At 47.8% G+C, this 25,905-nt stretch overlaps 3 protein-coding genes and 1 long non-coding RNA gene across 5 annotated transcripts in view; 1 reads left to right on the plus strand and 3 right to left on the minus strand.

Moving 5' to 3' along the window:
• Nucleotides 1-2,618, minus strand: part of rhoub (ras homolog family member Ub) — a 5,726-nt gene extending 3,108 nt beyond the window's left edge. The window contains 1 exon segment of the mRNA XM_062472605.1: nt 2,122-2,618. Coding sequence (XP_062328589.1) covers nt 2,122-2,320 — 199 coding nt within the window. The 5' untranslated portion in view covers nt 2,321-2,618.
• A 1,105-nt stretch (nt 2,619-3,723) lies between these two features.
• On the minus strand, nt 3,724-5,049 carry LOC134028946 (uncharacterized). The gene is made up of 2 exons (XR_009931595.1): nt 4,322-5,049; nt 3,724-4,277 (listed from the first exon to the last, which is right to left on the minus strand). It is a non-coding gene; the product is annotated as an uncharacterized LOC134028946 (long non-coding RNA).
• Nucleotides 5,050-5,641: 592 nt separating this feature from the next.
• Nucleotides 5,642-17,463, minus strand: rtn2a (reticulon 2a). Its single transcript, XM_062472868.1, has 10 exons — nt 17,371-17,463; nt 16,154-16,207; nt 15,084-15,632; nt 14,338-14,553; nt 10,425-10,632; nt 9,994-10,132; nt 7,352-7,421; nt 7,180-7,226; nt 6,728-6,786; nt 5,642-6,484 (listed from the first exon to the last, which is right to left on the minus strand). The coding sequence occupies exons 1-10, from the start codon at nt 17,399-17,401 to the stop codon at nt 6,409-6,411; spliced, it is 1,449 nt and encodes a 482-aa protein (XP_062328852.1). The 5' UTR covers nt 17,402-17,463; the 3' UTR covers nt 5,642-6,408.
• Nucleotides 17,464-19,251: 1,788 nt separating this feature from the next.
• ppm1na (protein phosphatase, Mg2+/Mn2+ dependent, 1Na (putative)) lies at nt 19,252-25,428 on the plus strand. Of its 2 annotated transcripts, none has more exons than XM_062472603.1 (9): nt 19,252-19,598; nt 19,912-20,381; nt 21,194-21,402; nt 22,040-22,183; nt 22,308-22,526; nt 23,471-23,588; nt 24,031-24,145; nt 24,326-24,389; nt 24,617-25,428. In XM_062472603.1, the coding sequence occupies exons 2-9, from the start codon at nt 19,976-19,978 to the stop codon at nt 24,644-24,646; spliced, it is 1,305 nt and encodes a 434-aa protein (XP_062328587.1). In that variant the 5' UTR covers nt 19,252-19,598; nt 19,912-19,975; the 3' UTR covers nt 24,647-25,428. The 2 variants fall into 2 exon arrangements, with proteins under 2 accessions (XP_062328587.1, XP_062328586.1); XM_062472602.1 differs by having other exon boundaries at nt 19,253-19,604.
• The last annotated feature ends 477 nt before the right edge of the window (nt 25,429-25,905 follow it).

The raw sequence follows: 25,905 nt of genomic DNA on the forward strand, positions 1-25,905 counted from the left end.
CAACACACTCACGTTCTGCCACCCCCCAACTCGCCCACACACACTCCAGGTTACGGTAAAAGCTATAACAGTTTACTAGGGTGCTCTGATGTGTGTGTCCTCTATTCTGCCTCAGAAGCCTGAGCCAAGCGCTCCACTTATTCTCTAAGTATAACAACAAAGCTGAGGTGTTTCCACCGGGCCTCTCCCAGCCAGCCGGCCCAGAGGATGACTCACCTCCCTCCCAGCATGGGCTCATGGAGAGAGCTGCGTCCAGAACAATGTGCATCGCCTGGAAGCGGTTACCCCCGCGTACCGTCATCCTGCCTGATCAAAGCAGCGCAGGGGCCAGCCCCCGACGACACACTGCGCCCGAGCCCACAAGGGAGTAGGGGAGGGGGGGGGGGGGGTGGAGCAGGGGGAGCTGCCATTGTGCAATAGCTTTCAAACCCATGACATACAATACTCCTTTGATTCGACCCACTCTTGAGTGGCCCGAACTACCGTTCCCCCTCCTTCTCTCTTTCTCTCTCTTCCCCCCACCCCCACACACACACATCTCCTCATCACCTGTGGTGTTGCATAACTGGACAGAAGAGTCTTACAGAACTGGGTTACTGTGATGCCGGGGCACAGAGGTGATGTCATCACCCGGACTCACACAACTACAATCCCTCTCTGTGACACGCATGCGCACACACATACACGCGCAGACTGAAAGACAATCTCAGCCCTGAGTCCTGGTAACAGATGTACCCTCTCCAGAGTGGCAGAGAGAGAGAGAGAGAGAGAGAGAGAGAGAGAGAGAGAGAGAGAGAGAGAGAGAGAGAGAGAGAGAGAGAGAGAGACACAGACAGTTGTGCAATCTCTGACCCTCATGTCCCTTCCTGCATGTGTGGTTATGTGTGAGATAGAAAAAAGTGTGTGCTGCTGAGAGTTTAGGATTGGAATTTAGAGGGCATGGAGATAGAGATATATAGAGAGAAAGAGAGAAAGAGAAGTAGAGGGAGATGGATCAAAGTTGGGTCTCTGACCAAAGTTGTGGTCTATGAAGGTAATACGTTTACACTGACCTGAAGGACCAAGTTAAGGGTGCATGGTATGGGTGTGATATTGTAAAACCAACAGACAATTATGTGGTAATTATATAGTAATTGTCACTTCAGTCTGAGGTGAAGTCTTGAGGGAGTATTCCTGAGATTGCTGTTAAGTGCAAAACTTCAAAGGGAGTTTCAGAACACAGGGAAGCTAAGCAATAATGAGCAGATAACGCCGATCCTGCGGGCGATTTAATCTCATGCCAACTCTGGTTAGTTTCAACAAGTACCCTTAAAGTATTTCTCTCCCTTTCTCCCTTTCTCCCTTTCTTTCTTCCTTCCTTCCTTTCTCTCACTCTCTCTCTCTCTCTTTCTTTCTTTCTTTCTTTCACTCTCTCTCTCTCTCTCTCTCTCTCTCTCTCACTCTCTCTCTCACTCTCTTTCTGTCTACCTTTTTCACTCTCTCTCGCTCTCTCTCCCATCTGTTTTGTAAAAGCCTATTAAACAGGCTAGCTGGTGGTAATATTTCGAAAAATGTAATTCTGCGAGGCAGTTAGAATCTTCATTGAGGAAGCAAACGGACAGTTTGATTTAGAATCTCTGCTAGACAGTGACAGAAAGGTGGGTGCGCCGAGTGAAGCATTGCTTAGCCAGCGAGCGGGGAGCGGGACCTAGTTACTCTTGATACAATGTTACTGTTAAGATTGATTATCGACGGGCTGTTAGGCTACTACAATAAAAACAACATATGGCATTTGTTACTTGGCTATTACACGGGCATGAGGTTGTGACATTATCAATAGCCTATAGTCACATAGCCAAACATGCATGCATTATCGCTAAGTTCAGTAAAAGTTTTTTTTAAAGTTGAGTCTAAGATGATTTATAACTCATAACAATGCAGGCTATCAAAGCCACAATCTTGCAGAAGCTAATTATTTTATGGTGAGAGGTCAGAGAGGGCTGTTCACATGATTAATGCAAGCTATAGATTCCTCCAAAGTGCACAAAAAATATTTATAAGACACGTAGAAAATTGATTGCAGGACAAATGGGGAAAGGTCTAAAGAAAAGTAGATTTAGGGTGTTGATACGTTTGTTTTACCTGAGAAGTTGTCAAAGGCGGTCGGGACGTATTTCGTCGGATATCCATTCGTTGTGTAGCTGACAACCAAGCTGGTTTTGCCCACCGCTCCATCGCCAAGCAGTACGCACTTCAGCACCCGCTCCTGGCCCTGTCCTGGACGGGAACTCTTGGTGTTGTGCGGCGGCACTGGCGGAGCCATGGTCTTGCTGTATTCCATCTGGACAGAAGGTGACAGTCAACAAGCTGAACCCCGACGATGTCTGCTCACTCCACGAGGAGCATATAAAAAGACCACCATGAGAAAAGTCAATATAAAAGTTGTCAGTGAAACAAAATCAAGCGAAGCTAAAGCCTGGCCACCGCATGTAGCCTGTACTATATGTTGCCTCGTCCCCACGGCTGCTATTCCTTTTGTGTGGTACCGAAACGTAGGCTACTTTTGGACCATTTGCATCCACTCGTTACACAGAGGAGTGACGGGTTACTATATAAACTCAATCTATTTGCATATCTCCTCCCTTTACTCCCATCGGAGTTCAGAAAGGAAGCGCGCGTGGATTTGAAGAAGGTACGCAGCTCTGTGGGCGGTAGCCTGTCATTTCATTCATTATTCATGTTATTTATTGGAAGTGAGCCTGATTTAGCATAGGCCTATTGTTTGTTTAGAACCTATGATTATAAACACATTCATCCGTTATCCAAGCTGTCTACATAAAAGGTTGCCTACAGGACACTCGAGGAAACTTTCAATCCGTATCAATCAACATAGGCCTACATTGCATAAACTAACAAAAAAATACTGTAGGCCCTAGCCAGTAAAACATTGCTAGTGAATTATGGTTTAACAGACCCAAGTCGACAAATTATGTTTCCGGAGACTAGTTTAGGATCGCCGCAGGACAACTAAGTCATGTTGAGACTTGTCCTCGTGTTGCCATTTTAAAAACGCTGTTATCTTATCTATTTTGTCACTCTCTGACCTTTCAACAGCGCAGCGGGCAAGCCTTCTAGTTAGGCCTAGGTGAGGACTGTATGCTGTGTACACTCATCTGTAGCTAGCAACGATAACGTAAGTAAAGCTGGCATGCTTTTTTAGTCTGTTCTGTCACTTTTGGTCTATTTTACCGTCGGGTGATTCCCTTGAACGCGTCTAAAGATATCCCCGTGTCACTTGGCATGTGTTGGCTACAATATATCCTGCGGAGTCACTGTCCAAACACCCCCCCCCCCCCCCCAATATTCAAATCTGGTGAAAATGTCCCCCCCAATATTGATATAAAAATACAAATACAAAATATATAATTGTGCTATGCTACGACAGGCAACCACGCACGCTGTCCGAAATTATCATAAAAAAATTATCATATTCATAATTAAACGTTAAAGTTTTTAGGGGGGACCCTCAGACTCCCCAGCAGATTTCGCCCCCCCCAATGTTGACTTCATGGTTACGGCCTTGTTTTATACATGGTCTAGAAAGGGGGAGCGACACAGGTGTGCGCTGCTGTTAGGTTGACCCATGTCGCCTCCTTGTGGCTAAAGAAGGATCCATATTGCATCGTGGATGCAAGATTTTCTTTCATTTAGAAGAAGAACAAAAGGATATCACCAAACACAAAATTCATGTCAAAATCTTTATTCATTTTTCTTTCATTTAAGACTTTCTTTAATGTATTATTGCATGGTTAAAAGTTGGGCTACACTCTCGATTGGTCTGAATACAAAAGAAACCTTGAGTGTGGGATAAAACTACGGCAAATGTTTACAGTAAGACTAAAGAGTAAGATCTCATATCCTTGACTCATACACTGTGACATCTTCAGCCTTCAAATGCAGAAAGCTTGCCGAAATGTCAAAGAGAAATGCAGTGTGTATAGCTCTAAACACTGAGATTTAGAGCTCACAGATCATGACGAGTGTTCATTGTGAAAGTGCTATCCAACACAGGGGCCCCGCTAGGGTTTCTGGGCACCCTTGCTAATTTGTACTCCAGGCCCCAACATCAAGATCATACAGGAAGTATGGGGTTCAGCCCCTGTCTGACCAGGGCCCTTAGAGTCATCCTCATCTTCCACCCCGTTACGGCACCCCTGGTAATACATGTCACGGGGGGGGGGGGACTAATCACCGATTTACCAATTTATGTGAACACTGGAATTTCAACCGCTCTTTATCTGACTCCAGTGGGCACTGTTTGTGAGTTCTCGGTCACTGAAACTTCCTGTTGAAAATCCCAACACACCTTGACATGCAACAGTTGAAAAAATTCCAACACAAGACCAATGACCAACCATCCAAGAGGTCTCCAGAAGGAGAGACTTTTTGTTCTGCAATCTGAGCCCAGACATCGTGTTAGTAATGAAATTTACTAGAGTCTGAACATCACTCTAGCAGCACTCTCTTACAATGCTTCTGGACAGCTACCCTGCTGTAGGTTTTCATTCCAGTCCTAGTCCCACACACCCGAATCTGACAAACACATAATTATATGACTTTGTACATCATTAATTATAATATTAAACCCTATTATCATAATTTACATAGTTTGCTTGCTGATATGCAGATGCAGAATAAGTATAATTATGGTTGGAGTACACATTTGAAAAACCTACAGGAGGGTAGCAGTACAGGAAGTGTATTTCTAACACAGTCCTGTATCCAGCATGGGACCACAGTCCAACCACACACAGTCCTGTATCCAGCATGGGACCACAGTCCAAACACACAGTCCTGAGGCAGAGAGGAGTGCAGGAGCCTAACAGAGATGAGCATAGACCCTAGATGCTGCATTCCTTGGAAATGTGACATCACAAATGGGAGTGACGCGATGATACGCACATCGTTGTGAATTACATCATTGAGATGTCATGTTATCATTCTACACTGAACAGGCTGTTTTGAGTTTCTGGGGAGGTGATAGCTGAGATGAAGCAGTGTAGATGAAATGGAATGTAGATGGAATGAAACGGGAGATGTTTCTGGATGCTGTGAGGTCTAACTGGAGGATGGGTCGCTGCCATGCACTACTGGTGGGCTAGGCTTACATCTGCAGTTAGAAAGGCACCTACTGTTAGTGAGCACTAAGGATGTCTTCTGGAGAGATAGAAGGAGAGGAGGTGGAGATAAAGAGAAAGAAGAAGAGGAGATGGAGATGAAAGTAGAGACTGACTGGATCAACAATTAAATAGAATTTGATGCATGACTGATTCTCTTTCTGTTTTGTTCACAAGCTCTTTGGTGTCAAGCTTATATACTTCTGATATCACGTGGGACACAGGAGGCAAACTGTATCCATACCATATAGTAGGCTACCAATGGGAATATAGGGTTCAATATTATCATTAATCCACTGGTTACTTTTGCTACTCCTATCAGACAACATCATGTACTTCCGGACCATTTGAAGTTTCTATGGAGGGTGGCGAAAAATAACTCTGAAGGATGTGCTACACGAGGAACAACAGAACACGTGATAGAAATCAGGAGTTCATGGTCACTTGAATGTGTGGTGACAGAAATAAGAAAAAGGCAAAATACGTTTCTGAAAAGAAAAAGAACAGATGTCATTTTAATAGGCTCTTAGGTAACACAGGTTCAGTTCAGCAAGCTGTAGGTCAACTTACCTACTGTACACATACGCACGCACGCACACACACAAACACACACACACATCCTGATTCCATGTTTTGGGGGTTCCGTGAAAAACACTAAACCCCGACTGGGTGACCTCTGACCTGTAACATTGGATTGACCAGCTCTGACCTAGTGACCTCTAACCCTGCAGACTCATCACCTTCACAGGTTCAAGCACTACAACTCTAGAGTCTGACACCTACACCCCCCCCCCCCCCACCTCTCTTCTTCTCTTCATGCTGTGGCAGGTGCCTTCAGGCGATGATGGATCGCACGTCCCTGGTGTCGTTACCTCATCGAAACACAGTTGTGGTTCACTGGAGCCATCCCATAATGGTCGGGACACCAGGTGACTGTTGACAATGAAGACGAGGAGCTGACCTTGGTCATGTCTCTTCATGAAAACAGTAAACTTTCATCCGGGAATCACATGACTGACCTTGTCCTCTTTTAGCTCTTGTACTGCCCACCCCCCACCCAAACCCCCCACCCCCACCCCTCCATACCTCCCTCTAAACTCAGGAGCCCAGCCCTCAGGACACAGACTGCTGGGTAAGACATCTAAGTGACACCTCCTCCTCTCCTCCTTCCTTTTCTCCTCTCGTCCTACTCTCATCGCCCCCTCTCATCCTCCTCTGATCCCCCTCTCATCCTCCTCTCGTTCCTGTCGTTTCACTGGTCTTTGGGTTTGGCACCACCAGGGGTGGGGTCTGGAAGGGGGCCACCGCCCTGGGCAATTCTCTGGAGACTGATGGAGAGAGAGAAAGAGAGAGAGATTGTTACCCCTGCTATGTATGTCACATTTGATAGTCGGTCACAGAGATTAATGAACAGATCCTCTTCTCTCCTAAAGGTCTAACATGGCAGGGATGCATGGCAGGGATGCATGCAGAAATCAATACATGATTCACTGGAAGTGTGTGCAGTGGAAAAATACCAGTAAGCACGCTGTCAGTCTTCTATTTGGCCACTAGGTGGCGCCCATACTCACATGTCCTTGATGTTGTCAATGTTAGCCTGGATTCTTGCTATGACACTGTCCACTTGTTCCTGAGACAAACAATTACAGGACTGTATAAACACGCCCCTATAAATGATATGCGTCTAGGTATCTAAGCACATAACATGGCAACATGTTTCTTTCTGTTTCTGTTTCTCTCATTTTGTCTTACCCTCACACACGCACACACTCCTGAATAGACTGTACGAGCAGCATACACACACGCACACACTCCTGAATAGACTGTACGAGCAGCATACACACACGCACACACTCCTGAATAGACTGTACGAGCAGCATACACACATGCGCACACTCCTGAATAGACTGTACGAGCAGCATACACACATGCGCACACTCCTGAATAGACTGTACGAGCAGCATACACACATGCGCACACTCCTGAATAGACTGTACGAGCAGCATACACACACAGACTTTACCTGGCGTTGTCTGTAGAATAGTGGGACTGAAAAAACAGCAATCACACCTGGAGAGGAAGAAGAAAGGAGAGAAGAGAAGAAGGGAATACATTAATGTGTGTGAGTGTGTGCGTGCATGTGTGTGTGTGTGCATGTGTGTGTGTGTATGTGTGGGTGTGTGTGTGTGTCTTACCAATGATCAGCAGAGTAAGGCCATTACACAGATCTCCCAGGTATGTCACCAGATACACCAGGGCCAGGAACTGACATCAATGAGATCAAACACATACCGGAAATAGAAAGCAAAGACAGGAAACCCCCAGTTAGCTTCATGAGAAACACATTTCTTAAATATCTTACAGACCAACATTAACTCAATTTTGAGCAGTGTGTGTGTGTCAGCGCTGTGTGTGAGCGTGCTGTGTGTGTGTGTGTGTGATGATAGGCGGTAGGCTTTAATATCTCCAAGACCCCTGAAACAAGACACCCCTCTCTCTCAAAGAAAACGAGACCACCCTCACCCCTCTCTTTCTCTCTCCCTCTCTTTCCCTCTACCTCTCTCCCTCTCTTTCACTCTCCCTCTCTCTGTGTCCCTCTCTCCCTCTCTTTTCCTCTACCTCGGTCCCTCTTTCCCTCTCCCTTTTTCCCTCTTTCCCTCTACCTCTCTCCCTCTTTCCCTCTCCATCTCTCCCTCTCTCTCCCTCTCTCTCCCTCTTTCCCTCTACCTCTCTCCCTCTTTCCCTCTCCATCTCTCCCTCTCTTTCCCTCTACCTCTCTCTCTTTCCCTCTCCCTCTCTCCCTCTCTTTCCCTCTACCTCTCTCCCTCTCTTTCCCTCTGTCACCCCCCCTCCACCCTTCTCCGTTCCCCCTGTGTAGTGCAGTATGTCACATACTGGCCAGGTCAGGGTTGAGCAGAGGCAAACTGGGGGGGGGGGGTCAGGATCAGGGCCAGGGGGGCCCAACCTCACAACCCCCCAGGGCTACCATCCTGACTGTGCTGAGGGGCTTGTGTATCAGTGTCTGTTATACTGAAAACAAGTAGGCCACCCCAGTCTATTTAGATTCTTAACACGTTCCCTAAAGGTTTAGACTAAGCTCCTGAAGCCTTGTCATGTGAGTTGTTTTACTGTGGGAGTGGATGATATCTAGATTCATTGCACAGATTAATCACATTCCAGCTCTATTACATTCTACAACTCACAGCCCTCCTACTCTGCCTCTACTACCGTCTTGTGAATAATCATCTTTCCAACTTCCTGGATATAAATCCATTATAAAGTACTATAAGTTACAGTTATCAGCATTGCAGCTTTAGGTGTAACTTTTCTGGAGAGGGGAGGCATGGGGTTTGTCAGGATCAGTCAGAAGGTCTAAACTGTGCAGAACATCTAGTATTACCGTGGCAACATGCTTCTGTGGTATATCAGAAGGGACATGGGCTCTGAGGACAGAAATACACGAGGACATCGGGTCCTCACACCCACAGCAGACCCACTGCAGACCCACAGCAGACCCACAGCAGACCCACTGCAGACCCACAGCAGACCCACTGCAGACCCACAGCAGACCCACAGCAGACCCACTGCAGACCCACAGCAGACCCACAGCAGACCCACAGCAGACCCACAGCAGACCCACAGCAGACCCACAGCAGACCCACAGCAGACCCACTGCAGACCCACAGCAGACCCACAGCAGACCCACTGCAGACCCACAGCAGACCCACAGCAGACCCACTGCAGACCCACTGCAGACCCACTGCAGACCCACAGCAGACCCACAGCAGCAAAAAAGCCAGGATAGAACCCAGGACAAAAGCCAGGACAGAACCCAGGACAGAACCAATGGGAGAACCAAGTGGAGAACCCACAAGCCAAGGGATGATCCAGAACAGAACGCATGTCAGATAGAACCCAAGATAGAAGGCAAGGAAGAACCAGGGAAATAACCCTGTCCAGAATACAGAGCAGAACAGAAAGCAGGACACAGAGGAGAACCTATAAAATAATAGGAGCCTAAAGTATGGATGCTACTAATGTAATAGATAAGAGCTGCACGATACACATCTAAGGAGAGATGTCATTTGAGGAAGCACGCAGAAGAACATGGTTGTTATGGTAATGAGTTATGCTGCAGTCGATTTTGGGTATAGCAACAGGGGGCGGTGTCCTGGCCTTTCTCATCAGAGAGAAAGAGAGAAGACAGAGGAGGAGAGGAGAAGAGAGGAAGAGGGATGTTTGCACTGCAAAGATAGAGAGAGAAAGGGAGAGAGGGGAGTTGGAGAAGCATAAAATAACAGGGAGCAATGGAGAGGAAGAGGGAGAGTGAGGGAGGGAGATAAAAAGAGAGATAGAGAGAAAGGGAGAGATAGAAAGAGCAGAAGAGAGAGATAATCAAGGGGTGGAATGCCCCCAGCATAGCCTTTCTCCTCTCTGAGCTGGCAACCATACTGTCAGGCTCAGTGAACGAGGGAGGGAAAGGAGAAGAGGGATGTCTACACTAATGAAAGAGTGGGGGCGAGCGAGAGGGCAGGGCGAGGAGTGTTTAAAGGTGATGCTGATGGTTTGTGACAAGACAAACTCCTGTAAACACAGAGGTTGAAGAAGGTTCCAGAGACTGGGGAGAGACTGAAATAACAGAGAGAGGGACAGAAAAACATAATGAATGGGAGACAACAGGGAGAGATGGAGAGGAAGAGAGAGAGGAAGAGAGAAAGAAACAGACAAAAGGAAAGGGACCCCGGATTGTCTCTCTCTCTAAGACAGAAACACTTTCATGTCGGCCAATCAAACCCCTTGATGCAGCGGAGGGTCAATACCCAGATGGCTGTCTCACCTTGAGGGAGTCGAAGAAGCTGCCGACACATATGAGCCCCTTTAGGGTGTTGATGGCAGAGACCGTCAGCACGATGGCTCTCTGCATGTACTGCTCAGTCTGCTCCCCTGCCAGAGATATGTCCATGTCCAGGTAGGCCCTGGGGGGCACAGATAAGGGGGGGGGGTAGGAAGAGAGAGAAGGTGAAGAGAAAGGAGAGAAGGGAGGGCAGAGAAATAGGGGATGAGTGGAGAAAGAGAGAGGAGAGGAGAGGAGAAGGCAGGAAGAGAGGGAAGGGAATTATGATGAGAGGAAGAGATTCATAAAGAAAAAGCAGTAGCTGTAAATCTGTCCACTTCTGGGTGAACTTGATTTATATCAAAAAGTACATGAGGTGCAACTCATCTATTCAAAAACAGCATGGACACCTGTGGGTGGGGTCAGAGCCTTACTTGAAGGGGTGCTGGCCATCGCCAACGTTGATGAGACTCAGCAGTTTGTAGTAGATGCGTACGGAGATGGTGAAACACATGGCGGCCAGGGACAAGGAGGACACCACGGTGATCAGGCTGAGCTGGAACAGGGACAGCAGGCCCACCACCAGACCTGTAAACACCATGCCTGTGCGCTCCGTGTCCTTCCAGTAGATCAGGTCCATCACTGGGGAGAAGAGGATGACAGGAGGAAGAGAGATGTTCAAGAGGGGGAGAGGATAAGTCAAGGATGAAAAGACCGAAGGGAAACAGGTGTGAGATGGACAGAGGCGAGAGGTTGACAGAGATGGATGAGAAACAAGGACAAAAGACACAGTTAGGGTTGTGGATTGCCACTGTTTAGAACACATCGGATGGCTGGACCTGCTGCAGCAGAGGGGTAGAGGAGCTGGGTTATTTTAGTACGGTGCTGAAGATAGCAGAACAGAGGTGGAGCCTGTCTTTACTTTCAAGACATCACCCACCCACGCCATGTTCAGCCCCTGTCAACCTCTTCCCCTTCTGCCTCTGGCCCTGTCTGCCTCTGCCTCTGTCTCAGCTTCCCCTTCTGCAAGTTCTCTATCCCTGCCTCTATCTCTGCCTCTGCCTACTCTTCTGACTCTGCCTACCCTTCTGCCTCTGCCTCTCCTTCTGATTTTGCCTCTGCCTCACTCTCTCTCTCCGCCACTCTGTATCAGGTAGAGAAAAGACTAACAGGATCCCCAGCAAGATAAAGGCTAGGGCTGGACAAGAAGAGAAGGAAGAGATGAAAGAAGAGAGAGAGAGAGAGACAGAGACAGAGAGAGAGAGAGAGAGAGAGAGAGAGAGAGAGAGAGAGAGAGAGAGAGAGAGAGAGAGAGAGAGAGAGAGGAAAGCAGAGAAGAGAAAAGGAACTCTGGCAGCACCTGCTGACAGTCTTCAAGCTGGCCCTGCCCCCTATCCACACCCTATCACCCGGCAACAGGAGCCGTGGCTACCAGGCCCCTCCCCAATCCTTCTATTCTGGCTTGGACCTCAACGTTCCTTGTCTTGCTCCTTCTCTACACAACATTTATTAAAACTAGTCTAGGCTTTACACTACATGGTATCCTACCTTAGCACAAACTCACAGCTCTAGTCTGTATATCAAAACACAATTCAGGAATACCAAGGCATGAAAGGCATTTATCAACAAAGGCTACAGTAATACAAGGCCTCACACTGCACTTAGCGCTGGTATAGCTATGCTAGCCTGGAGATCAGTCTACCATATCTGTCTGTCAGTGTGCCAGGACCAGCCTGAGAACAGGCCAAACTAACACACTCTTACAAACAGGTGGTCTATATTTGAACATGACCACACACTAAGAATACCCACAATGCTCCTGGAGCACACCTGTCCCTTGTCAGGACAGGTGCAGCTACTGTAACAGACAGCAACAGGCTGTAACATACTGACTGGCTGGCTGGTTTGGTGTTGTCGTCACTCATACTGGCAAGCTGCGTGTGTGTGTGTGTGTGTTTGAGACAAATTGTAAATTACTGGCTGTTCAAAGCTACTGACATATACATGAGGTGCACTTGATTTAAGTACTGCATGTTTAAGTACTGCAGGTTGCCCCAACAAACTCCAGGGAACTACTTCAAAAGTGCCATGCAAAGATGAATCAAAGCACCCTGGAAACTTTACTGTCTGGGAAAGACCAGGCAGACTCTATTCTAGATTAAGATAATGGTAAAGCTACAGTTGTGGCGGTTGTATTCACAGCATATGGCCGGATATTCTGTTGAGAATAATGAATCCTAATGAAAAGACAACACTCTGAGAATAGTACAGACACTGTCAAATAGGCGAGACCAGTCAAGTCTAAAATACACCCTTTAAATGCACTCCAACTCCTAACTGGCAAAGACACACACACACCCACACACACATACATACATACATACAAGCAATGGACTGCATGAATAAATGAATGACATACAAACAAACTAACCATTGGCATTAACCATCGGCACTAAAAACATTTAACATCCCAAGCTCACAGAACTCACAGAACACACACACACAAACAAACCCTTTCTGTTAGCAGTCCTCTCAGTGACCACACACACACCTCTATTTGTTCGATCGTTGCAGTGATCTCAAACTCCCCAGTGAATCAACCGGTCAAACAGGATCTTTGAAATCTCCTCTCGGCACGGTTCAAGCACGCTGTCCACTCCTGGTCAGCCACTCTGTGGGGGCGGCCAGTCTCTAACCCTTCCTCAAGACCTCAGCTGAATCCACACACACAGTTCCTAAATGTAGCTACGCCTCTTCATAGCCTAGCGATCTCAGTAACTATACCCAGCCTGTCTGTGTGCCTGTATGTCTACCTGCCTGCCTGCCTTTTTGTCTGTCTGTTTGTCTCTCTCCCTGACCGCCTGTCTGTCTTTCTACCTGTCTGTCTGACTGCCCGTCTGCCTGCCTGCCTGCGTGCCTCTGTAACTCAACCGTATCTTACTGTAATCAATGACCAGACACCTCTACACTTCATCCCCTGGCTGCTACGTGTCATGTCTCTCTGTAACCTCATACAGACATTCCTCTCCTCACGTCAAAGCCCCTGTCTCAAACGATCCCCTTTTATCTTTAATCCCGATGCCTCACCTTTGCTGGCCATTTTGGTTGTTCCACCGTCGACTCGCCTCTCTCTTCCTCTCTATCTCTGTTTCTCTCTCTGCTCTGTCCTCAAAGCTGTTTTTGGACTCACCCTGCCTCCCCAACACCCCCCCACCCCCCTGCCTCCCCCATACCCGCTCCGTCAGCAATCCTCGTTGGGACTCTGCTGGCCAAAAATACCCTGGACTGTAGAGCCCAGCCCCCTCAAGACTCTTATAAATTTACTGATATAGACAGACAGACAGAATATTAATGAGTTAAATATGAATGTCATCGAACATTCTACTGCATTAACTGGATGGTTCGTTTTACAGGGGATACATAGAACCCGGACAACATGTCAACAGAATGGTCACCAATGAATCATGTTCCAGGGAGGGGGGGGGTAGAGGGGGAGAGATAGATGTGTGTGTGGAGAGGGGGAGTAGAAAAAGTGAGAGAGAGGGAAAGAGAGTGGAGAGAGAAAGTAAAAGACCCGAGAGACTGGGGGAGAGAGAGAAAGAGATAAAGGAAAAGAGAGCAGAGAAAGTGGTGAGAGATAGCAGAGAGAGATAGCAGAGAGAGAGATAGCAGAGAGATAGATAGACGAGAGAGAGATAGCAGAGAGAGAGATAGCAGAGAGAGAGATAGCAGAGAGATAGATAGACGAGAGAGAGATAGCAGAGAGAGAGATAGCAGAGAGAGAGAGTGTAGACCCTCACCCTCTATAAACTACAGGGTTTAGTTGGATTGCATTGAACAGGGATGATGAAATCTATCTCTTTCTCGACCCTCCGTCTGTCTTCCTTTCCAACATCCTGCCTCACTCTCTCTTTCTGCATCAGACAGACAGACAGATAGACAGACAGGAATTACTTCCATGTAATTATCATCCATGGTCTCTGAAATCCTAAGAGGGGAGGTTGTCATGGAGATGAAACGGAACACTCAGGCTGGTCTTCCAAAGGAATATTCTATTCCGGGACGGAGGGGAACCTGATCTAGCCTTTATTCTCTGACGAATCAATCGATTGAAGGGTTGATTAGAGCGCTCTGCATCATTACAAACATGCAGAGGACATGGGGAAAGTATGGGGACATAGGACTGGAGGTCACACTGTAGACAGGGGCCAGAACACGACATCTCTCACTGGTCTGCGTCAAAACACAGGGTCCGAAGAGCCCTAGTCTCAGGACAGATTAGCAGATTAGAAGACAATCACGTCACAATGTAAAAATTATAAATTTGTGAGCCTGGCACTTCCATACCTGCTATATGGGCACATATCATGGGGCCCTCTGATAGGCTAAGAGCCGAGAACCACTGTTCGCTGACCAGCAGTTCCTGAGTGTTTTGACCAATAGGGGCAGAGGAAGTGGATGAAACAACGCTGCTGGCCCCGCCTCCTGGACGCATGGGTGTTAGCAGCATGACAGTGGCATCCACGGTGACGAGGGTCTCCAGTAACTCAGGGGGCTGTGTCGCTGGTGGGGGATGGGACAGGAGGAAGTGACATCATCGTGACAAAATCATACAGTAAAGTACAGTTCGAATTTTAGTTGAATCTGTGTCCGATAAACTGAATGATAGTTTCATTGCAGATTCTACCTCTCGGCCAATGAGATGAGGTTTACTTATCAGAATTTATCTGATCTGATTAAGCAATGGGTTGTCAGTTTTACAGTGCTAACACACACACACACACAGACACCCAGACAGTATTAGCTCATATTTATGTGTCAGGATCCTATCAAGGACGTGTCAGCATGTGGGTCCACAGAGGAGGAAGATGGAGTCATTAACTAAATATTTTCCACTTCTCTAGAAACCTCACACTGTACATCCAACCTTCTCCTCTCTTTGCTCCCATCTTCCTGTCTCCCTCCCCTCCTCCTCCTCTCCCACTGGATGCCAAACCTTCTCCTCCTCACCCTTCCCCTCCCTAGCTCCTTTCTTCCTCCTCCCCTCTCCCCCTCGCCCCTCCATCCTCTCCTCTTCCCCTCTTCCCCCTCACCATGATGATGCTGGGGAGACTCCCTCCTCCCCCTCTCTCGTCCCAGCGTGACGTTCCTCTCCAGATCCTCCAGATCTCCATCCAGGAGAGAGGACTGTCTCGGCCCTGCTTCTGACTCTGCCAGTCTCACCCTCCTCTCTCTCTCCTCCTCCTCCTCCTCCCTCCTCCTCCTCGCCCCTTCCTCTGCCTCCTCGCGGGTAAGGAAGGCGTGGGGGTCCCACTCCACATCGGGGGAGTCCAGGGGGAGGAGGGTCTCCAAGGTATCCGTGCGCACGAGGGGGGTGCGGCCTACCCTAGCCCCACCCCTGCGGCGTCCCGAGCCTTCGCGGTAGTGGCGCGTGGTGCCCACGGCCTCGGCCTCAGCGATGGCGATGTAGGAGAAGGTGAGCTCGAAGGAGTGCTGGTGAGGCGTCCCCCAGATCGACGGGGAAGACGCCAGATCACCGTCGTCATCATAATCTTCATCCTCCCCTCCTCTGTTACGCTCCTCTTCCTCAGACCAGTCATGGGCTGTCTGCAGCTCATACAGCTCAGACTCCTCATTCCCACCTGTGGAACACACGCACAACCTTTCACCTTTCACCTGGACGCACGTTCCACAACTCCACCAAACAATAGCACCTTTCATTCAATCGTTACAGTGTTTAAAAACTATCTGGGAATATATCACTAATCATTTGAAACATTCCTAATTCATGAAAAGAGAATGTGCTACTAATGTTAAAAACATCTCCTGTCGTGTAGTGTTTGACATCAGCGCCCTGCTCATTTGCATACTCATGTGATGTCAGAGAGCTGAAGATAAAGGGAAAGAGGTAACCAGCCTCTGAACGAAAGAGCTACAGACAAAGATGGGGCTCCCTTTGTCAGGCTGTATACATCACCGCAATAAACACTTCAGAGGAGGGGAACACACACACCTGTGGACCGACTCCACGTGGTTCTGGCAGTGGAAGTTGAAGTGGTTCTGTGTCTGAGCAAGTCTATTTCCGAATTCATGAATCTTTTATTTACAGCAGTATGCTGAATGAGAGGGGGTGCATTTGTTGTGAAGTGTGGTGCACTCCTACCGTCTGTGCACGGAGGGGTGGAGTCGGGGGTGGAGTTGACAGAACCTAATTCCTCTGTGTGAGAAAAAGAGAGTTAGACATAAGAAAGGAGCATGTTGCAAGAAGAACATTGTCACATTGACAGTTGTCTATTGTTGAACATGAAACTGCAGACAGTGTCCTGTGTATCTCTGTCCTTTCTAGAAGTTTAGCCAACGTCTATTTGTAAATGAGCCCAAAGAGATAACATTATTTTATGTCCATGATGTCCAAAACCTCCCTCTCAATATGAAATACATCTAAGGTTGGTGAGGAAACATTTGTAATTGAAAGAAAGATAGAATACATCATTCATGCAAGTACAAGGGAATCTACAAAGACAAATGTTTCTCTCCCATTTGCCCATGGGACATTATGTTCAACAAAATGAAATCCAATCTTATGTTTGAGGGTACAGACACAATGCTGTTTTAATGCTAACAGCAAGCTACTAACTGATGTATGCTGCCTCTAGGCCAACAGCTAGTAAGCTAATTAATAGCTTAGATATTTGATCTACAAGCTAACAGCTAGCTAACTAATGTAAAGCTAATGCTGTCTTTATGCTAACAGCTAGCTAGCATGCAGCCCTGGACTACAGTACAGAACTGTGTGGTGCTGGCAGAGGGGATGGGGGGATGGGGGCATTAACAACATTAGCTGGTCTGATATCAGACTATAAATCAACCACTTTAAATTATAGGAGTAAACCCGTATCAACACACAGACGCACATACACACAATAAACAAACTATAGTTCTACAGCCTGTATGGATTAAGGGCACTAGGTAGACTATGTTGTCAGGGGGGTGAATGATGAAAGCACACAGTCACAACCAATACCTTTAACATCCTCTTTATCCTTCTCTCCATCTCTTTATATTTTATCTTTGATATAGATACACACACACACAAACACTGGTGTTATCTCCATGCTTAAGAAAACACACACACACACACACACAAACACACACACAAACACACACAAACATCTGCAGTATGACTCCACAGCAGTACAGACAATAACAAGGTGGGTCTCTGTATACCCACAGGTTTATCACCGGAAGAGACAGAAGAGATATGGAGGGAGGGAAGGTGAGAAAGATATGGAGGGAGAGAAGGAAAGATGGAGGAGAAATGCAGCACATGTATTGACAAACGGGCAGACAAACGAGCAGAGGGAAAGCCGACAGACTCACTGCAGTTGGAGAATCCTAGAACCTGGCCCATGCTCCATCCAGGCACCTCTGGGCCTGTCCAGTCTGGAAGACCCCTTCTCCTACCGACACAGTCCTCCTCTGGATCTCTCTCTCCTGCTCTCTCTCTCCCTCCCTCTCTCTCTCTCTCTGGCTCCCTTGTGTGCTCTTCCTCCCTCCCTCCCTCCTTCGTTCTTCACGCAGATGCTGTTTCTCTCCTCCTCTGCCTTTTTGCTCCCTCCCCTTTCCTCTCCCTGGTTCAAAGGCCCCTCCCTCCCCCCCTCCTGCTCCCTCCCTCCTCGGCTCTCTCTCTCTCTCTGATAACAGTGGCTGCAGGAGAGCCTTATAGCTCAGAGCCAGAGGGAGAGGTGCATGTGTGGGTACATGTACACGTGTGTGTGTGTGTGTAAATATGGGTGTTTATGGGTGTGTGCTGTATGTATTAGTCCATGGTTATGTGCAAGTGTGTGTGTGTGCATGCATACTAATGCCCCCCTTCATGAGTGATGTTGCTATTTTGTGCATCCATCTGTGAAGAGCCTGTCTCTGTCTGTCATATGTGCTTCCCTGTCAGTCTCTGCCAAGGACTCTGCATCCCCTCCTCTCCTTGCCCCTCCCTTTCTCTCCTCTCCTCTCCCCTCCATTCCAGTCTGAACAAAGACTGCTGTAAAGCAGCACTGCTGGTGGAGCTCATTAAAAATACATGTTCTCTCTCTCTCTCTCTCTCTCTCTCTCTCTCTCTCTCTCTCTCTCTTTCCCTTCCCTCTCTCCACATTTATCTTTGTCTCTCTGCCTTTCCTCTCTCTCACACACAGGCATCTTGGTGAGTGGGTGGGAATAGCTGTTGCACTTACAAATTGTCTGGCAGAAGTACTACTCTGACAAGCCCTGCCTCTGTATCTCCTCAGCCAATCCATGCAGTGGGTCTATGCAACCATGCTCAGTGTGATGCAATTTCATTGGTTACTTTGCTACATCCATAACCCCATCACACACACATACATAGACACATAAGTGTATCCCATTTCTGTAACTCTTAACAGTCCTGCAAAGATTTTGATAGTACCATTTCTATACCCAGACCTCACCCTAGCCCTCGCTCTAGTCTGAGTCCAAGCTCCAATTCTAGCCCCAATCATAACTCTCGTCCTAGTCCCAGTAGGAGTATTTTGTAACTTGTGTTCTGTGGTCTTGTTTGACCCTTCACTAATATGGTCAAATATCCTATTAGAGGTGGCTGCGCTTGTAGAGAGGGAGATGTGTTTATCCTGTCACTCACACGCAGACAGGATTACAGCACGAATGACGAGGTAGTGACGGGTGACAGTAATACATGCACACACAGTCAGCAGGATGAAAACATGGGGTATACCCCTAAAGATCCAGACAGTATACACACACACACACAGACACATGTAGACACACAAACACACATACACTCATATACATACCATGACATTACAGTAATCCCACATACAACACATACAACTGACATTACAGTAATCCCATCTATACAGTAATCATGTATACAGTATATACACAATTTGCAGTGTGAGTTTGCATGTACAGACAGTTCCAAACAACTGATATGTTCACGCGTTTTGAAACCCAGACTGAGGTTTGAGAGTTGCTGATCTCCTATATACCCATGTCCTGTTCAGAAACGCTGACAGGTTTATAATCCACACAGGTGTGGGCACAACTAATCCCAGCCCATCTCGAAGGTAACAGATTAACCGGTACCATAATAAAGGAACTGTCAGAGAAAGAAAGGACAGGATAGGTTGATAGAGAGAGAGAGGAGAGAGAGGGGAGAAAGAGAAAGTGGGAGGGAGGGAGGGGCAGTAGGGCTGGAGTGATCAAGCAGGGGATAAGTCAACAGAAATAGACAGGCTAATTGAAATGTAAGGTAAGGACAGGGACAGGAGAGGGGGAGGGAAAGGAGAGGGAGACAGAAACAGCTAGAGGAAGAGATAGAAAGGAAAAGAGAAAGACAGAAAAGAGATGGGGAGGACAGACAGCACAAACTGACCAACACAAAAATAATTTCAAGGAAACTGAAAGGCTTTACACAAGGCTCAACATGGCCACCTCTATTTTGACCAGTTTGAAGTGACCCCGACCAAGGACCTTTCACCTGCAACAGACTTGTATCCATCTTAACCGACTTCCAGCTGCAGTGTCCGATCTGTCCTGGACCTGCTGAAGACCAGGCAAGGCCGGAGAAGGAGGTACAGGTGGGTTTACTCTTTTTAGTTGTAATTGGTATTGTTGGCTTATTGGTATTAGAGATTTTTGTTTCTCACTGTAGAAAGTATTTTCCTCTCATTGTTAAATGTAATTGATCTTCATTCTGGTCTGGAAGGAGTAGTTTTCTTTGTCTGAGAGTTACTGTCTCAAGCAAAAACGTACCTTTTTAAGTTGTCAGTAAGTATGTAAATATACAAAATGTGTAAGTACATTTCCAATTGCGTAGAATTTGTGTTGATTTCAGACAGTCTTTGCCCGCTTGGGATCCTGTCGATAAAGTTTCATTTTGAACAGGTTCTCTAGGAGGCGAAGGACCCCCCGGCCAAGCAGGAAGCTCCAGCGTCGTCTCTGCATCGCCATGAGGACAGCCAGGCGCGCCAGCGCGGTGGAGGTGCCCTCCTTCCTCCGCCAGCTGGCCAAGGAGACTGAAAAGATGGTCACCTTCTTCTTCAAAGGAGGGCAGCGTGACAACCAGGGCGGCGAGGATGGCGAGTTTGAGGATGACGATTCTTACCCCAGCCCTTACCTGGACCGGCCCATCCTGGAGAAGCACATCTCGGAGGGGGGGTCACAGTGGGGGGTGAACTACGCCCTGGCCAGCATGCAGGGCTGGAGGGTGCAGATGGAGGATGCCCACACCTGCATGCCTCATCTGGAGGGGGAGCTGGCGGAGTGGGGGTACTTTGCCGTGTTTGACGGACACGCCGGCAGCACCGTAGCGGAGTACTGTGCCAGGAACCTGCTGGAACACATCCTCCAAACAGGTAACCGTTCAGATGGATTTACAGACTTGGTAAATGATGAGTTGATTTGATTGGTTGTTTGGTTCATTGGGGTTTTTTTGAGGGGGGGGGCATTTCTGCCTTTATTATTTTTATAGTGAAAGTGTAGTCTATAAGGAGAGGCAGTAGAGATGATATGGACCAAACCTACTTGCACTTATCTGGTGAACCAGCAGGGAGCCCAGACTTGAACATGTCTGAGGGAGCTGTTTGTCTCACAGGAGTACACTTGTCCTGGGATGGCATGCCCTGCAGTAACTTATTAAGGACAGATTAAATAAAGCAGATAGCAGCTTAAGCTTCTTCAACCAACACATTCAGCTTCAAAGTGAAGGCCAGGGGCTTTAATAATGAAACCTGCGACACAACTCGCTGGCAAAAACACTGAGATTTTTCAAATGTTTCAAATTTGTCCAAATAAGTAAGTAGCCGTTTAAAGATGATTTAGATGAAAGACAAATGTTTTGAGGACGTGTCCAGACAATAAGGAGCCGAGCCTCTTAATTTGCCACTGAAGGATTTGACCTCAAAGTGAGGAAAACAAGTTTGTGTGTGTGGTTGTACAGACAACTATAGCTCTACAATACACAACTGTGTCAGAGCCTGTCAAATCCCTCATACCCTCGAATATGCTGAACCAGATTTCAGATAGGTCCAAATCCATCTTGATCAGAGACTGCCACTCTTTGTTCGACTGCCACAGTCTTTAAGTGTGTGTGTCTATCATCAACAGCCCTTGGCTGTACACATACAGTATAGTAATTTTAGCTGTCATGTGTCCTCCTATCCTCCAGGGGGAGTAAAGCTTGAGAACGACGCAGACGAGGTGAAGGATGGGATCCGGGAGGGCTTCCTGGCGATAGACAGGCACATGCAGAAGCTCTCTCGCCAGGACAACTGGGAGCGCAGTGGCTCCACCGCGGCCGCTATCCTGCTATCCCCGCACCACGTCTACTTCATCAACTGTGGCGACTCACGCACGCTCCTCTGCCGTGACGGAAAGGTGGGCTGGCTCGCGTCACGCCATCACACCATAACACCGTCACGCCATCACGCCATCACACCATCACGCCATCACGCCATCACGCCATCACACCATCACACCATAACGCCATCACGCCATCACGCCATCACGCCATCACGCCATCACGCCATCACACCATCACGCCATCACGCCATCACGCCATCACGCCATCACGCCATCACGCCATCACGCCATCACGCCATACCCCGTCACACCATCACACCATAACATCATCACGCCATAACACCATCACGCCATCACGCCATCACGCCATCACGCCATCATCTTTGCTAGGGAGTAAACAAAGTATCTATCTGTTTATCACTCCCATTACAAAAGATACCTTCACTCTCAAAAGGGAATGAGGGTACTTATACACTTTAAGGATCCTTGTGGTTCCAGGGTGAACTTATTTCATGGCAGAGGGCTTTTTCCTTTCCTTTCCCCACCCGTCACACCCCCCAGTAAAAGTAACCAAAGTACTCATGGTTCCATGTATTGTGTAATTTCCATGAGTCTACAATTTCACACCACGTGAACAACGCACTACACCCAACCATGGTGCAGAGAGAGAGAGAGAGAGAGAGAGAGATGTGTGCCTGCTTCTTCCTCTCAGGTGATCTTCTACACAGAGGACCACAAGCCCTTCAACCCCAGGGAGAAAGAGCGGATCCAGAATGCCGGTGGGTCCGTCACCCTGCAACGGGTCAACGGTTCCCTCGCCGTTTCCCGTGCGCTGGGGGACTTCGACTTCAAGGAGGTAAGAACCACCGGGTCTCTCTGGGCCACGGCCACGTTCGTAGGCGTCACTGCATCTCAAAACCAGGACACAGGAAGTGGGAGGTATTTGCGCCACGTGACATGCGGACTTCTTTCACGCCCAGGTGGAGTGGCGTGCGCAGACGGAGCAGCTGGTGTCTCCAGAGCCCGAAGTGTACGAGTTGGAGCGCTCGCCGCAGGACGAGTTCCTGATCCTGGCGTGCGACGGTGTGTGGGACGTCATCGGGAATGAAGAGCTCTGTGCCTTCGTCAGAAGCAGGATGCAGGTCTGTGACGACCTGAGGGAGATATGCTCACAGGTCATCGACCTCTGCCTCTACAAGGTGAGGGTCCGTCCTGCTCCAAACAGACTGTTCAGGCTGAATGAGCTGGGGAATGGATTCCAGTTATACTATGAATGGATTGATGATAGTTCTTTGAATGGATTTCTGCACTCCAAACTGTACCCACATAACACAGACCTCTTGTCTACACACACACACACTTAGAAGTTCTCCACCTCCTCACCTGTCCTGACCTTCTGGTCCATGCTGGTAGGTGCCTGATGACAGGGGGGGGCTGTTATGTAGTTGGTGTTATGCAACCAGATCTATTTCCTCCTGGTCGTCTTAAGAAGGGAGCTCCAATACAGGCACACCTTGTACCTGGATCCTCCCTCTAAATAGCTGGATTAAGACCCGAAGGGAGGGAGGAGGAGGGGGAGGAGGTGGGGAGAAGGCAGAGCGTGGACGGAAAAGCCAACAAAGGCCTTGGATTAGTGTGTGCCTGCATGCATGTGTGTGTGTGTGTGTGCTTACACTTACTGAGTGTATTTTCTTGACCAGGAAGGACTTGAAATTATCAATGGAAATCAAGCAGGCTTAACCCCCTGGAAGGTAGAGATTTACCAGGTCTTTAAGGTCCTGTAAGACATGACAGGTGGTCAACCTAGCACACACTAGCCCTTTTTACACAGCCTGTTCAAGGCATGTACTGTACCATGTTCTTCCTTTGTGTCGCCTCACACTTAATAATGTTTTGATGTAGTAAAACTACATCATACAATATCCTCTTACAATCAACACTACAAGCGATACACTCCTACCAAACTAAAAAAGCCTTTCTCACTGGAAACAAACTTCAATATCATTCCATCCAGCTGTACCTACACCTGTTAAACAGCAGTGCCTTCATGACTAGATGAGAAACAGACCTCATATTACTGTAATCACCCAGAGCTCCGACAGCCAATAGTGATGGAGCCTCGGCTCCTTGTCTCCCCCTACAGGGCAGCTTGGACAACATGAGCATCATCATTGTGTGCTTCCCTGGAGCCCCCCAGGTCTCCCAGGAGGCCCTGAAGAAGGAGGCCGAGCTGGAGCAGCTCATAGAACTCAAAGTAGAAGGTAAGAACCTGCTGGGCATGCACCAGCTGCTGTGTTCAGTAGAAACATGCTGGGCATGCACCAGCTGCTGTGTTCAGTAGGAACATGCTGGGCATGCACCAGCTGCTGTGTTCAGTAGGAACATGCTGGGCATGCACCAGCTGCTGTGTTCAGTAGGAACATGCTGGGCATGCACCAGCTGCTGTGTTCCCGCCACAGGCACAGCTAGACACAGAGGTGGAGGTTTGTTCGGTTTTCAAGCTGATCTCGACAAAAGGCGACCATGCTAAAGATGACTTTCTCTCTATCTCGCTCCTCTATCCTCTTCTCTCTTTCTCCCCCTTTTCACTCCCCCTCTATCTCTCCATTTTTGTCCCACTCCTCTGTCATTCTTTCTCTGCTGTCTTTCTCTGTCTCTCCTTTTCTCTCTGCTCTCTCTCTCCTCTTTTTCTTCTCTCTGTAGAGATTATTCAGATACTGAAGGGCAGGGATGAAGATCCTGACTTTCTGTATGTGATGAAGTTCCTGGCCTCTGAAAACATCCCTGGTCTACCACCAGGAGGCGGCATCACAAGCAAGTAAGACGGGAGGGAGGGAGAGGGGTGGGAGGTGAAGAAAGAATAGTGAGAGGAAAGAAGCGATGATGGACTGTAGGAGAGAGGGATATAGGAGATGGGATGGACGTGGAAGGATAGAAGATCTGTGTTGTTGTTTAACCCTGATCTTACAAGGTATTTTCTGTGTTGTCTTTCCTGCAGGAGAGATTGCATTATCTCAGCCTACCAGAGACTGACCATGTCCCTCAGACCCCAGGAACCAATGGTAGGAAACATGGAATTATCTTTTAACCAATCACTGCTTCCTCTGTGAAAGCAGTAGTAATGCCAACTTGCATATAACCTGCAGTGTCACTTGAATGAAAAAAATACATTATTTTGTAGTTTTATGTAAACCGAGTTTCACCACAGTTAGGTCATTCTACAACCTTCTGCGTAAAAACTCAGAAGTAGATGTTCTAACAGTGGCATCATTACCTTGTGGAAATCTAGGATATTGAAGGATCTGAGGACTCCAACTAACTGTTACCAGAGAAACGGAACACTCAAGCCATGCCCATGCATCCCCATGGTGAAGAGTTCCCGCAAGAATCGTCCAGCAAGCTTAACGAGGACATGTGGTGGGCGGGAGTTTGACAAGAAAATGACCTCTGTTAGCCAATCATCTTCATATTCAAATCAACTCTGCGCCAATACATTCTACAGCTGCCTGCATGCTTTAAATAGTACAGTGCTTTGTGGTGTCCAATGGAAACTACTTTTCCTACAATTGCTATCACACATACAGACAGATAAGAAGTGTTTTCTGAAGAGCTTGTCTGCTCTCCTGGTGCCTGTGTAAAGTATTTAGTCTCTTTTTCTGTAGTTAGTTAGCCTGGCATCGCCAGTCCAATTCACAAATTATTTGGTCACTGACCAAAATGTTCCTGGACGCAATTGGATACAATTGGATAGATAAAAACAATCAGACCAATGAAACGTCATCTTGGTTGTTTACGACAATGCCTCAACGGCACTCATCGTATTAAACCCGCCCCATATAAGATAAAGGGTTGTGATTGGCCTGACCAGATTCTGGCCAGGAAGGAAATCTGTTTAAATGAGAGGGTGGCCAGACCCATCTGCCAGAGCAAATAAAACAGGAGCTCACCGGTTCATCTGGTTCCCAGGCCAGTAGTTACTATCTGGACATGGACGTTTATGGTTCACATTTTGAAGTGAACAGAAAAACAAAGCAATTATTCACTTTCTGTGGAAATATTTTATTACTACAAACTGAATAAATACTCAGAAGTATAAAGAGCTCTGCACTTTCACCAGTACCAAGTTTATTAGTACCCAGAGTCACGTGCATTTGCACCAGGGTCACATGAACGAGTTCATGGACTTATGTGCATTGGTACTAGAGTCACGTGCACGAGTGCCAGGCTCACGTGCACGACTAAGGGGACTCACGTGCACGAGTGCCAGAAGGGGTCTCGTGATGGCCCCGGCATACTGAATGATGGTTTGCAGGATCATGCGAGGGGGGGTGGAGGTGTCATAAATGCTGTAGCAGGAGCATGTTATGGCCATTATGCAGCCCCAAATGCAGCACACACTAATAAAGAAAGATGTGGGGCAGAGAGAATGGAGGGGAGGGGACCAAAAGAGTAAGAGAGAGAGGTGGGGGGAGAAGAGAGAAAGAAAGGAGGGGGGAGAGTTTCGAGAATTTTGCGTCCATAGCTATGGTGTGGTCGGCGCTTCCATCCAAAACATAAAAGAGAGAGAGAAAGAGAGAG

The sequence above is a fragment of the Osmerus eperlanus genome, chromosome 11 (assembly GCF_963692335.1).
Source record: "Osmerus eperlanus chromosome 11, fOsmEpe2.1, whole genome shotgun sequence".
NCBI classification, from domain to species: Eukaryota; Metazoa; Chordata; class Actinopteri; order Osmeriformes; family Osmeridae; genus Osmerus; species Osmerus eperlanus.

Excerpts from the sequence above, each read along its gene's own strand:
- ppm1na (XM_062472603.1), top strand. The coding sequence starts at position 19,976 with ATGAGGACAGCCAGGCGCGCCAGCGCGGTGGAGGTGCCCTCCTTCCTC. Across the intron at positions 21,403-22,039 it reads TCCTCTGCCGTGACGGAAAG|GTGATCTTCTACACAGAGGA; the intron begins GTGGGCTGGCTC and ends TCTTCCTCTCAG. Across the intron at positions 24,146-24,325 it reads GGAGGCGGCATCACAAGCAA|GAGAGATTGCATTATCTCAG; the intron begins GTAAGACGGGAG and ends TCTTTCCTGCAG.
- rtn2a (XM_062472868.1), bottom strand. The coding sequence starts at position 17,401 with ATGGGCCAGGTTCTAGGATTCTCCAACTGCA. Across the intron at positions 10,133-10,424 it reads GATGGCCAGCACCCCTTCAA|GGCCTACCTGGACATGGACA; the intron begins GTAAGGCTCTGA and ends TGTGCCCCCCAG. Across the intron at positions 6,485-6,727 it reads ATTGACAACATCAAGGACAT|TCTCCAGAGAATTGCCCAGG; the intron begins GTGAGTATGGGC and ends TCTCTCCATCAG.